The 13,579-nt window shown below is 45.4% G+C and overlaps 1 protein-coding gene across 1 annotated transcript in view; it reads left to right on the forward strand.

The window, feature by feature from the left end:
- CACNA1H (calcium voltage-gated channel subunit alpha1 H) overlaps nt 1-13,579 on the forward strand; it is a 386,136-nt gene that overhangs the window by 336,047 nt on the left and 36,510 nt on the right. Inside the window, exons 22-25 of the mRNA XM_083413279.1 lie at nt 8,730-8,856; nt 10,257-10,382; nt 11,201-11,290; nt 12,758-12,950. Of these exons, the coding sequence (XP_083269405.1) occupies nt 8,730-8,856; nt 10,257-10,382; nt 11,201-11,290; nt 12,758-12,950 (536 nt within the window). The remainder of the gene's footprint in view (nt 1-8,729; nt 8,857-10,256; nt 10,383-11,200; nt 11,291-12,757; nt 12,951-13,579) is intronic.

Here is a 13,579-nt window from a genome sequence, read left to right on the forward strand (position 1 = left end):
TGTGGGAACAGGATGCTGGACTAAATTGGCCATTGGCCTGATCCTGCAAGCTCTTCTTACATTCTTACTTAGAAGAACAATGGAATTGAGAGCCAGTGTGGTGTAGTGGTTAAGAGCGGTAGTCTCGTAATCCGGGGAACCGGGTTCGCTTCCTCGCTCCTCCACATGCAGCTGCTGGGTGACCTTGGGCCAGTCACACTTCTCTGAAGTCTCTCAGCTCCACTCACCTCACAGAGTGTTTCTTGTGGGGGAGGAAGGGAAAGGAGCATGTTAGCCGCTTTGAGACTCCTTAAAGGGAGTGAAAGGCGGGATATCAAATCCAAACTCCTCTTCTTCTTCTTCTTCTTCTTCTTCTTCTTCTTCATATTTGAGTATATTTTTTATACCCTGTCATCTCCCCTGATGGGACAGCTTACGATTAAAAACAAGAACCACTGAAAACAGAAAAAAACAACCATTTAAAAAAACCAGTTGAATATTGATAGAATTAAAATTATATATAAAATATATTAAAAACGTACCGATAATTGCAATAGGTATAGGACAGGCTTCCTCAACTTTGGCCTTCCAGATGTGTTTGGTCTACAACTCCCATGATCCCTGGCTAGCAGGACCAGTGGTCAGGGATGATGGGAATTGTAGTCTCAAAACATCTGGGGGGCCGAGGTTGCGGAAGCCTGGTATAGGATGTCAAACAGATGAACCAAAGGCCTGGTTAAAAAGGAACATTTTTGCCTGGTGCCTAAAGTGTATAATGAAGGTGCCAGGCGAACTTCCCTGGGGAGAGCATTCCACAGTAGGGGAGCCACTGCAGAGAAGGCCCCTTTCTGGTGTTGCTACCTTCCGGACCTCTCAAGGAGTAGGCACACAAAGGAGGGCCTCAGAAGATGATCTCAGAAGATGAGCCAGTGTGGTGTAGTGGTTAAGAGCGGTGGGCTCGTAATCTGGTGAACCGGGTTCACGTCTCCGCTCCTCCACCTGCAGCTGCTGGGTGACCTTGGGCTAGTCACACTTCTCTCAAGTCTCTCAGCCCCACTCACCTCACAGAGTGTTTGTTGTGGGGGAGGAAGGGAAAGGAGAATGTTAGCCGCTTTGAGACTCCTTTGTGTAGTGATAAAGCTGGATATCAAATCCAAACTCTTCTTCTTCTTCTTCTTCTTCTTCTTCTTCTTCTTGGCAGTCCTGAGGTATTGCAGTCCTGAGCTGTTTAAGGCTTTATAGGTCAAAAACAACACTTTGAATTGGGCCTGGAAACTAATCGATAGCCCCTGCAGTCGGACCAGGATCGGTGTAATAAGCTCAAACTGTCTTGCTTCAGTGAGCAACTTGGCCACTGAATTCTACACCAGCTGAAGTTTCCGAACCATCTTCAGAGGCAGCCCTAGGTATAACCCATTGCAGTAATCTAACCTTGAGGTTAGATTCTCAAGGAAGGAGCGCAGCCAGCACACTAGCTTTAACCATGCAAATGCAATCCTGCCCACCCCAGAGACCTGAGCAAATGCTCTTCTTTGCGGCTCGATGAGCATGTGTTCCTGCAGAGAAACCAGATTCATGTTCCCCTCCACCACCCATACAATTAACCTTCCCGTGCAAGCAGAAAGGTTGGACATGTTTGGAGCACTGAGCATTATCAGCCTCGCACGATAAACGCCTTCTCCTTGCCTGCATTTTTCTCAGAGCCGCACATATCGGGCCGGCGGCCCCGTCATCTAAATGACATGTCAAATTGCAGAACCTCACAGTTGTTCCGGGAGAGGCGGACATGACCCCAGCATGTGGCGTGTCAGCCATGGAGCAGTGGGGGTGAAGGGGGGGGGGACGGAGATAACAGGTGAGGAGTCACATTGGCTCTGAGCAGGATTTGCATTTGAACCACAGCGGGGGACGCTTCGGGAACTCTGAGCTGACGCTTCCCGCTCGATCCCACCGAGCAGCAATTTAGCATCTTGGCAAGAGCTGCAGACACTTCCAGTGTCTGAAGTGGAGCAAAAGGAAATGTGTGTTTCGGTTAACTATTGAGGACGAAGATCACTCACTTTGGGAATTCTTGTCTGCTCTCTGCTTGGGTCTGTGGTTCCACATCAATAATAATAATGTTGCTGTTTAGTCGTTTAGTGGTGTCCGACTCTTTGTGACCCCATGGACCAGAGCACGCCAGGCACTCCTGTCTTACACTGCCTCCCGCAGTTTGGTCAAACTCATGCTGGTAGCTTCGAGAACACTGTCCAACCATCTCTGCCGTCCCCTTCTCCTTGTGCCCTCCATCTTTCCCAACATCAGGGTCTTTTCCAGGGAGTCTTCTCTTCTCTTGAGGTGGCCAAAGTCTTGGAGCCTCAGCTTCAGGATCTGTCCTTCCAGTGAGCACTCAGGGCTGATTTCCTTCAGAATGGAGAGGTTTGATCTTCTTGCAGTCCATGGGACTCTCAAGAGTCTCCTCCAGCACCATAATTCAAAAGCATCCATTCTTCGGTGATCAGCCTTCTTGATGGTCCAGCTCTCACTTCCCTACATCACTACTGGGATAAGAATAAGAATAATTTATTATTTATACCCCACCCATCTGGCTGGGTTTCCCCAGCCACTCTGGGCAGCTTCAACAGAATATTAAAATACAATAACCTATTAAACATTAAAAAGCTTCCCTAAACAGGGCTGCCTTCAGATGTCTTCTAAAAGTCTGGTAGTTGTTTTTCTCTTTGACATCTGGTGGGAGGGTGTTCCACAGGGCAGGGGCCACTATTGAGAAGGCCCTCTTCCTGGTTCCCTGTAACTTAGCTTCTCACAGTGAGAGAACTGCCAGAAGGCCTTTGGCGCTGGACCTCAGTGTCCGGGCCGAACGATGTGGGTGGAGATGCTCCTTCAAGTATACTGGACTGAGGCTGTTTAGGGTTTAAAGGTCAGCACCAACACATCAAGGCAGTACTGTTCTTTTCCTTATCCTGGTAACATTGTACTTTCAAAGCAGTGCCATGCTATGGTCACGGCCTCTGCTAAAGAATCGTTTCATTTATTGAATATACAGCCCTATACCTGGAGGTCTCAGGGCAGTTCACAAAAAGGATCACAGTGTATAAAATCAAAATAAAAACAATAATCCAATAACAACCCCCCCCCCCAAGAAAAGAGCCACATTTTAAAAGGGTATAGGACAGGGTTCCTCAACTTCAGCCCTCCAGATGTTTTTGGCCTACAACTCCCATGATCCCTAGCTAGCAGGACCAGTGGTCAGGGATGATGGGAATTGTAGTCTCAAAACATCTGGAGGGCCGAGGTTGCGGAAGCCTGGTATAGGATGTCAAACAGATGAACCAAAGGCCTGGTTAAAAAGGAACGTTTTTGCCTGGCGCCTAAAGGTGTATAATGAAGGTGCCGGGAGAACTTCCCTGGGGAGTGCATTCCACAGTAGGGGAGCCACTGCAGAGAAGGCCCCGTTCTCATGTTGCCACCCTCCGGACCTCTCGAGGAGGAGGCACACGAAGGAGGGCCTCAGAAGATGATCTCAGGGTCCGGGTAGGTTCATATGGAAAGAGGCGGTCCTTGAGGTATTGCGGTCCTGAATCCTGGGAGCTGTAGTTTGTTAAGGGTGCTGAGGGTTGTTAGGAGACACCCCCTCCCCCTTACAGAACTACAGTTACCTGGGAAAAGGGATTGGTTGCTAAAGCACTCTGGGAATTGTAGCTCAGAGAACAGAATACTGGCATCTCCTAACAACTCTCAGCACCTTTTAAAAAAACTATGCTTCCCAGGATCCTGTGCGAGAAGCCATGACTGTTGAAAGTGGTATTGTAGTGCTTTAAATGCAGATTTAAGGTGAAGGTGGTGAAAAGGAATGGAAAATTGAAAAGGAATGGAAAATTGCCTTCAATTCACCTGGTTTATCGGGGAAAGGCATAAAGGTCTTAATTTCAGTAGGTGCATGTTTGGGGAGAGAAGGAACCTTTTTTTATATTTCAAAAGATCAGATTCAAAAAGGCTAGCTAGGCTAAACTTTGCGCCGGCAGGAAAAATAGAGAGTCAGGTGGTGAGTTAAAGTTGATTGGCATCTGTCTGTCTTGGGTTCAGCTGTTTGGCATCAATCTGAATTCTTCTCAGGAAACTAAACCACAGTATTTAATTAAAAAAGGGTCAGGGAGAACCTAACAAACAAAACTAAAAAACACCAGATGTTACAAATCATAAAAAAGTATTTCTTCCTATATACATAAAATGTAAGGTTGTCGTCACGCAGCTCCCCTTAGAAGATTTGTAGTGGCTCATCACAATCCTGGATTTCCATGAAGTCACAACAGGGGAAGGAAGCAAAAGAGAAGGCAGGTTTTCAAATGGTGGTTTTGTACAGGACCCCCCCAAAGGACCTCCCTAGCTAACAGGACCAGTGGTCAGGGATGATGGGAACTGTAGTCCCAAAACATCTGGAGGGCCGAGTTTGATCCTGTACTGGAGGTCCTGTACTGGAGGGCCGAGTTTGGGGGTGCCTGGTTTTGAACAACAGCAGAGGTTTGAATAAAGCATGGGTGGAGGGACAGAGACAGGCTTGGCAAGCAACGCAAACAAGGGGCAGCAGACGAGCGTATGAAAAACCTGCTGGATGAGGCCAGTGGCCTGTCTAGTCCAGCACCTTGTTCTCACAGTGGCCAGCCAAATGCCCCTAAGGGAAACTTGTGAGCAGGAGCCGAGCACAAGAGCAATTCTCACCTGCAGTCTCCAGCAACTGTTCTTCAGAAGCATCAGTGCCTCTGAACATAACCATCATGACTAGTAGCCGTTAATTCTCCCATTAATTTGTCTAACCCACTTTTAAAGCCGTCTAGGTTGGTGGCCACCCCGCCTCTTGTGGCAGTGAGTTCCACAGTCTAACTGCGTCCTGCATTGAGGAAGTCCTTTCTTTTGTCTGTCCTGACATTCAGCTTCACTGGTGGAGGAAGAAAATGACCTTCATGTCCCGTAGTCATTGGTATATTTTAACCCCCATGAATTTGTCTAAATTTGTGGCATTGTAGGAGATGATATGAATAGACAAGACTGTAAGTTGTCTTTATATGCAATGACGGCAGCAAGAATATTATTGGCACAAAAATGGAAGCAAGAAGAACTACCGACGAAAGAAGAATGGAGGATGAAACTGATGGACTATGCAGAATTAGATAAATTAACAGGAAGGATTCGAAACCTGCGGGACCAGAGATTCTTAGAAGACTAGAGTGAATATATGAACTATTTGAAAAGTAATAGTAATGAACAGATTGCGCTAGTAGGACTGCAAGAAGTTTTGTAAGGAGGACTATTTGAAATATTATAAGAAAGACTATGAGGAGAATTATCAGCTAATGATAATTAAGAGTGATAGAGAAATTAAGAAATGCAGAATAAGTGATAAAGACGGAAAATCATCAGAGGTGTTGACGGAAGTCAAAAATATTGTGTAAGATAAGAAGTTATGTTATATGAATGTTGGAAATGATATGTTAAAAAACTATATACCGTATTTTTCGCTCTATAAGACGCACCAGACCACAAGACACACCTAGTTTTTAGAGGAGGAAAACAAGGGGGGGGGGAATCTGAATCTCAGAAGCCAGAACAGCAAGAGGAATCACTGCGCAGTGAAAGCAGCAATCCCTCTTGCTGTTCTGGCTTCTGGGATAGCTGTGCAGCCTGCATTCGCTCCATAAGACGCACACACATTTCCCCTTACTTTTTAGGAGGGGAAAAGTGAGTCTTATAGAGCAAAAAATACGGTGTGTGTGTGTGTGTGTGTGTGTGTATACAGTGGTGCCCCGCAAGACGGAAAACCCGCTAGACGAAAGGGTTTTCCGTTTTGGAGGTGCTTCGCAGGACGAATTTGCTATGGGCTTGCTTCGCAAGACGAAAATGCCTTGCGATTCCTGGGGGGTTTTTTTCCCTCCCAGCCTTTTTCCCAAGCCCCTAAGCCGCTTAACAGCTGTTCGCTAAGCCGCTTATCAGCTGTTCGCTAAGCCGCTAATCAGCTGATCTAAGCCGCTAATAGCCTTTTAGCAGCTAATCCGCTAATCCCTTAAGCCTTTAATATCCGCTAATAGCCTTTTAGCAGCTAATCCGCTAATCCCTTAAGCCTTTAATAGCCGCTAAACCGCTAATAGCGCTAATAGCACTAATCCGCTAATGGGCTTGCTTCGCAAGACGAAAAAAACCACAAGACGAAGAGACTCGCGGAACGGATTCTTTTTGTCTTGCGAGGCACCACTGTGTATATATATATATATATATGCTTTCGTAGATTTTCACGGGTACAGGAATGCAGGTTTTGGTGTCCTCGGGTGTCTTCCCGTGTAAAAGTTGGGGTGTCTAGGCGACGTTTCGACGAGGTCTCACTCGTCATCTTCAGGCTGGTGCTTTCGGCTTCTTGTTACTGGAACAGAGCAGGATCTCAGTGTTTGAGTTCCTATAAATACTGTTGAGGAGGTGTGGTGTATGGCCTCCAATGTTCTGGGCAGAGAGGAGGTTCCCAGGCTAGTGTGCCTTTTCTTCTTTTGTTCCTTAATTACTTGAGGGATATCTTGAGTGATTTCTTGAGTGATTTCCTGAATCCCACTTAGGTGGGTCATTAGGTGTGGATTAGTTGCTAAAGCCTTCGTGTCTTGAACTCTTGAACTTTGTGAAGAGTTTTTCTAAGAAGATGGCTGTACTGCACTTGGTTGTGCTCTGGCTTGGCTTCGTGTATAGGGGCGAGCTGTGGTTTTGTGGCCTGTGCCAGCCAGATCTGTGTAGGGATTGCAGGGGGGTGCAGCATCCGGAGGTGCCACCCTGGTTTGGCTACTGGATGGTGTCTGTAATTTATCTGTGGAGAGGGTCTGGGTTTGGGTCTGGTGTGGTTGATTGGTGATGGCGTTCTGTGTGCCTCTGGCACACTTCATTAAGTGCCCATTAATGAAGCCTTGACAGCCATTCAAAACAAATACAATCCCCCCGAATACATCTTGGACCTGACCAACCACTGCCTAACCAACACGTACTTCATCCACAATGGACAAAGATACAAACAGATAGAAGGAGCACCTATGGGATCACCCCTCTCACCGGTCATCGCTAACCTGTACATGGAACACTTTGAAACCAATGCTTTAGACAAGTCAGAACACAAACCCAAACTTTGGCTCAGATATGTTGACGACACCTTTGTAATTTGGCCACACGGGAAGGAAAAACTGGATAGCTTCCTCACACATCTCAACAGCCTACACCCCAAAATACAATTCACTATGGAAATAGAAGCCAACAACCAACTTCCCTTCCTTGACGTCCTAATCTACAAAAAACCTGATGGCTCCCTAGGACACACTATCTACCGGAAAAAAACACACACCAACCGCTACTTACATGCACAATCACACCACCACCCTGCACAAATAAACTCCGTAGCCAAGACTCTCATCTCCAGAACCAAACGCCTGGCTGACGAAGACCACTTGACAACTGAGTTACAGAATCTCTCAAATGTGTTAATTGCCAATGGATACCAGCAAAACAGGGTTACGAAGCTAATCCAAAAAGAAACACCCCCCAAAAACCAAGACACAGAAGAAAACAATGGCATAGCCCTCCTTCCTTATATCAAGGGCACTACAGATAAAATTAGCAAAATCCTCCATAAACACAATATCAAAACAGCCTTTTGCACCAACCAAAAAATAGCCAATATCCTCAGAAACCCCAAGGATAAAATTCAGTTGGAAAACCAAGGGGTCTATGAAATACCCTGCAAAGTCTGCCCAGCCACGTACATTGGACAAACAAACAGACGAATAAATGCACGGATCGCAGAACACAAGAATGCCGTCAAAAAAGAAGAAAAAACTTCCTCTCTTTTCCAACACATGAAAGAAACAGGACACGAAATTAATTTTGCAGATTCCAAATTGCTCTTTAACATGGAACATCACCACAAGAGAATAATCATGGAAGCCATCGAGATAGAGAAACACCCTCACAACATGAACAAGCGTGACGACACATCCCGCTTGCCAGACATCTGGAAATTAGCCCTCCCCACAAAATCTGACACCAGATCCAGAGGCACACAGAACGCCATCACCAATCAACCACACCAGACCCAAACCCAGACCCTCTCCACAGATAAATTACAGACACCATCCAGTAGCCAAACCAGGGTGGCACCTCCGGATGCTGCACCCCCCTGCAATCCCTACACAGATCTGGCTGGCACAGGCCACAAAACCACAGCTCGCCCCTATACACGAAGCCAAGCCAGAGCACAACCAAGTGCAGTACAGCCATCTTCTTAGAAAAACTCTTCACAAAGTTCAAGAGTTCAAGACACGAAGGCTTTAGCAACTAATCCACACCTAATGACCCACCTAAGTGGGATTCAGGAAATCACTCAAGAAATCACTCAAGATATCCCTCAAGTAATTAAGGAACAAAAGAAGAAAAGGCACACTAGCCTGGGAACCTCCTCTCTGCCCAGAACATTGGAGGCCATACACCACACCTCCTCAACAGTATTTATAGGAACTCAAACACTGAGATCCTGCTCTGTTCCAGTAACAAGAAGCCGAAAGCACCAGCCTGAAGATGACGAGTGAGACCTCGTCGAAACGTCGCCTAGACACCCCAACTTTTACACGGGAAGACACCCGAGGACACCAAAACCTGCATATATATATATATATATATATATATATATATATATATATGTCTAAATTTGACATTGGTAATCTTCTTGCCAGAGTCATCAGCAGAGCACCGGGACTGAAGCTTGTTGTGGAGACACTGATATCCTCTCTCAGGCCTATCGGCAACATCGTGCTGATCTGCTGTGCCTTCTTCATCATCTTCGGCATCTTAGGAGTGCAGGTAATCGTTTTCCTCTCTCGTTGGCTCAGCAGACCCCTAGCAAAGACTTTCCAGCTCCCTTCCACTCCAGCAGCCAGCTTGCCCCAGCAACTTAAGTCACCTAGAGCTAGGGGTGGGGGAGAAATTCAGATTTAAATGCAAACTTAATTCATGTTCATTTCCTGAAACAACCGTTGAACCAACGTGTGGCTGTCCTTCAAAGCGTGCGCTCCTCTGAATTTTGCAATGCTGATCATCAGCCCAAGAGCATGTGCAAATCTGCATGCAGATGCATGTGCTGGTGAAAACAGTGTCCAAAAATGCATGATGTTAGGGGGAAATGTTTGCAAATAAAAAAAAGGTGTATATTAGGCAGATTGCATGCAAAAAAAATGTATACTTTCAGAAATATGTGCATAAAAATTGGGACAAGGGTTATGAGGATGTTTGTTAAAAAAGAACACCTAACACAAAAATGTGGAGATCTGAATTTAATAATAATAATAATAATAATAATAATAATAATTTATTATTTATACCCCGCCACTCTGGGCAGCTCCCAATCAAATGTTAAAAACAGTACAGCATTAAATATTAAAAACTTCCCTGAACAGGGCTGCCTTCAGATGTCTTTTAAAGATAGGATAGCTGCTTATTTCCTTCACATCTGAAGGGAGGGCGTTCCACAGGGCGGGCGCCACTACCGAGAAGGCCCTCTGCCTGGTTCCCTATAACTTGACTGGAAACATGAGAAATGGAGAGAAATTAAAACAATTTTCTTTAAGATATTTATATACCTGAACTAAGGCTTTTGGATATATTGTCCAAAACTGGTTTGAAGTCCATATCATAAGAGTTTCATAATTTTTGACCTGGCAATATATCCTGAATTGTGAGAGAGAGAATGTGTGTGTATGTGTGCTATGCAAAAATCAAAATGTGGGGGGAAACGGGAAGTCCCCCAGCACTTCTCTCGATTTCTGCAGCCCCTGTTAACTCTGTCAGCTGTCCCCTGCCCTAACCTGAACTTAAGATGGGCGTGGGGAGGGGACAGAAATTGAGAGAAACCAAAACTGACCAATATTCTCTATATTGGGAGCTGTGGCCTCTTTTTCCACTGTGAAACACCTTTTTCTTGGGGCTCTGCCTTGTTCTGATCTCTCAGGAACAAGGAGTCATTGCTCTTGGTAAATATGCAAGCTTGAGGACAGGCACATTTACTCAGCCAAATTAATTCCATCCTGTGTGAAGGATTTCCTTTGTACCGAATCTACTGCTCACCACTCAGCTTTCGTGAACCCCGGGTTATTTTTCTTACTTATGAATTTATAACCTGCACATTCATAAAAATATAAAGCAAGGCTCATGTTCTCTCTCTCTCTCTCCCTGGTTTTTGTTTGTATTTGTCCTCCCCAACCCAGCTGTTTAAAGGCAAATTCTACCATTGTGAGGGGTTGGACATCCGAAACATCTCCACCAAGGCCGACTGCAGAAACGCCCACTACAGGTGGGTCCGGCGGAAGTACAACTTCGACAACTTGGGGCAGGTAAGGGGAAGAGAGAAGACCATGCAAACTGAGCTTTGCCTTCCGCCTGTACACATCTTGTTAGCCAAACATAGTGTTGACTCTCAATACTCATCATAGAAATGTAGAGTTAGAAGGGACACCAATGCAGGAATCTCAACACATGGTCCCCCATCCAATTTGAAACCGTACCGGACCCTGCTTAGCTTTGCAAATGTGCTAGCAGTTTTATTGCTGCACCACTAGGGAGAGTCTTAGAATCATAGAATCATAGAGTTGGAAGAGACCACAAGGGCCATCGAGTCCAACCCCCTGCCAAGCAGGAAACACCATCAGAGCACTCCTGACATATGGTTGTCAAGCCTCTGCTTAAAGACCTCCAAAGAAGGAGACTCCACCACACTCCTTGGCAGCAAATTCCACTGTCAAACAGCTCTTACTGTCAGGAAGTTCTTCCTAATGTTTAGGTGGAATCTTCTTTCTTGTAGTTTGGATCCATTGCTCCATGTCTGCTTCTCTGGAGCAGCAGAAAACAACCTTTCTCCCTCCTCTATGTGACATCCTTTTATATATTTGAACATGGCTATCATATCACCCCTTATTCTTTCTCATTATGCCTCAAGGTCCCCAACCTGTATATATTTAAAGTGCCATATATGCATTGCCATGCATATACACTATCTTACGCTGCGGGGGAGAGAATAAATAATTTCAGGACACTTCTTTAAAAAATAAATAAAAACCTGCCCTGGTGATCTGTGATTGAGGACGTCACTAGCACTAGCCTATAGGTGCCTACCACCACATAAACAGAGGGTTTGTCTCCCTTTCTTCCACAGGCCCTAATGTCCTTGTTTGTCCTCTCCTCCAAAGACGGCTGGGTGAACATCATGTATGACGGATTAGACGCAGTTGGCATCGACCAGCAGGTAGAAGCTAAAGATCATAACACTGTTATTGGGGTAGAAATTTAAATGCCTTTGCATAGTCATCCTTTCATGCTTGCCATATGCAGTTTGTTGTTGTTGTATCATCTAACATTACACATACTTTGGCTTCTGATTCACCTCATTGTACTTTTTACACCTTATTAATCTGTACGCACTTTCTTATTTTTTCCGTTACTTATCAAGAGAAAATTTTGCTTTTATAGTTTCCTTGTAATTCAAGAGTCACTCTAAATCTGTCAGGAGATTCGCATTATCACAGTACTTTTCGAGATGTTCTTGGAATATTGTCCAGTCTTTACTGACTTTCTGGTTTGAGTTTCCTCTTATTCTCCCAGCCATTTTCACAAGTTCTAGGTATTCTATCATCTTCGCTTGCCAGTCGATTTTTGTGGGGATTAAGTCACTTTTCCATTTTTTTGCTATTAAAATCCTAGCGGCGTATGCAGTATTCAAGAGCGCTTTAAACCTGCCCTTTCCTTGTCAAGCGGTCCTGGATGCCCCAATCAAATCCTATAAAAGCAAGAGGCTGGGCCTCAGGTGGAGAGAAAGACCACTCAGGTCCTGTCAAGTACGGGAGTTCCCTTCTGGTAGCTCCCCAATAAGAATTAACAAGCATTCAGTAGATTTATAGTCTTTTTATTACAGTATCATGTTGCAAGCATGATACACACACACACTCAATTGATGTATCACCCAGCTGCTCCCTCCCTTCTGATTGCCTAGTTACTATCTCAAAGCTGGGTAGCTCCTCTCTCTGAATAGAATGGAGTCTGAATAGAATGCTAGGGTAAAAGAAGAGGATACATTTGCCATTGCTTATTAGAGCACTGTGAAATCATAAAGGCAAGATGAATAAGATGCATTGGAAGAAATATGATTTAACATTATGATGTGGATAGATAAAGGAAGAGTAACTCTACTTGAATAACTGGGGAAATGTTTTAGCTCAACAAAAGTCTAAGCAGGAATTGAAACATGCACAGCCCATGGAAACTGAGAAAGGGTGGGAAATGAACAACAAAATGTTAAATTATTTTAAGTAGTGGAACAGAAATTACGGGAAAGGAGCAGTCAAGGTGGGAAAGAAAAGAAACCTATTGAAAGGGGGGCGGGAAGTCAACTTGTAAATTTGTTTTAAATTCGAATTAATCTGTTGTTAATTTGTTTTTAAAAATTGAAACTCAATAAAAAGAATCAATTGGTAATAAATGTGTGGTGTGGCCTTATGCTAGTGTTTCTCAAACTTGGGTCTCCAGCTATTGGTGGACTATAACTCCCATCATCCCTGGCCAACAGGACCAATGGTCAGGGATGATGGGCACTGTAGTCCAGTGCCAGTTGAAGAAACACTACCTGGTGGTGGGCTCCATTGAACTTCTCATGCTCATCCCACATTGCTCTAACTCTCTCTCTGTCTCCCTGCTTCCTTCCCACCTCCGCCGCCAGCCCAGCCAGAACCACAACCCTTGGATGCTCCTCTACTTCATCTCCTTCCTCCTCATCGTCAGCTTCTTCGTGCTCAACATGTTCGTCGGGGTGGTGGTGGAGAACTTCCACAAGTGCCGGCAGCACCAGGAAGCGGAAGAGGCCCGGCGGCGGGAGGAGAAGCGGCTCCGGAGGCTGGAGAAAAAGCGCAGGAGTAAGGCGATATACATGTCTGGTCGGTAGACAGCGGTACAAATCACAATCTTTCTGAGCCTTGCCTGCTTCCAAAGCAAGATATCTTTTGCCCCCGGATTCTTTTTTTGGTTTGCTTTGGTTTGACAACGGGACGGAAGAAGACGCGCACTCTCTCTTTTTTCCTTCCCATTCCATTTTTTTGGGAGATGCTTTAAGAGTCAGAGTTGACCTTTCCACCATTCCCCTTCCATTGGCTCCTATTGCAAACTCAGCACGGCTTACCCAAATATCCAGGGCCGCAAACAGGGACTACAACTTCCACCAGCACCAGCCCGCATGGCCAGTGGTCAAGGATGATGGGAATTGTAGTCCGGCAGTGCCTGGGTGGCCAAGAGGTTATGGGGAGCTGGTGTAGACCTCAATGACCTAGATGAACCAATAGTGTATGGCAGGCTACCTATGAACTACCCCTTCATTCAGAACAATGAGGTCTAGAATCTTACTTTATTGTTAAGGGAAAGGACATAGTTCAGTGTGAAGCACGTGCCTCACATACAGAGGGTCCCGATTTCAATCCTCAGAAACTGGGCTGGGAAAGACTCCTAGCTGAGACCTTGGGGAGCCGCTGCTAGTCAATGCTGAGCTAGA

This window comes from Podarcis tiliguerta, assembly GCF_965153285.1.
Source record: "Podarcis tiliguerta genome assembly, chromosome: 14".
Classification (NCBI taxonomy): Eukaryota; Metazoa; Chordata; class Lepidosauria; order Squamata; family Lacertidae; genus Podarcis; species Podarcis tiliguerta.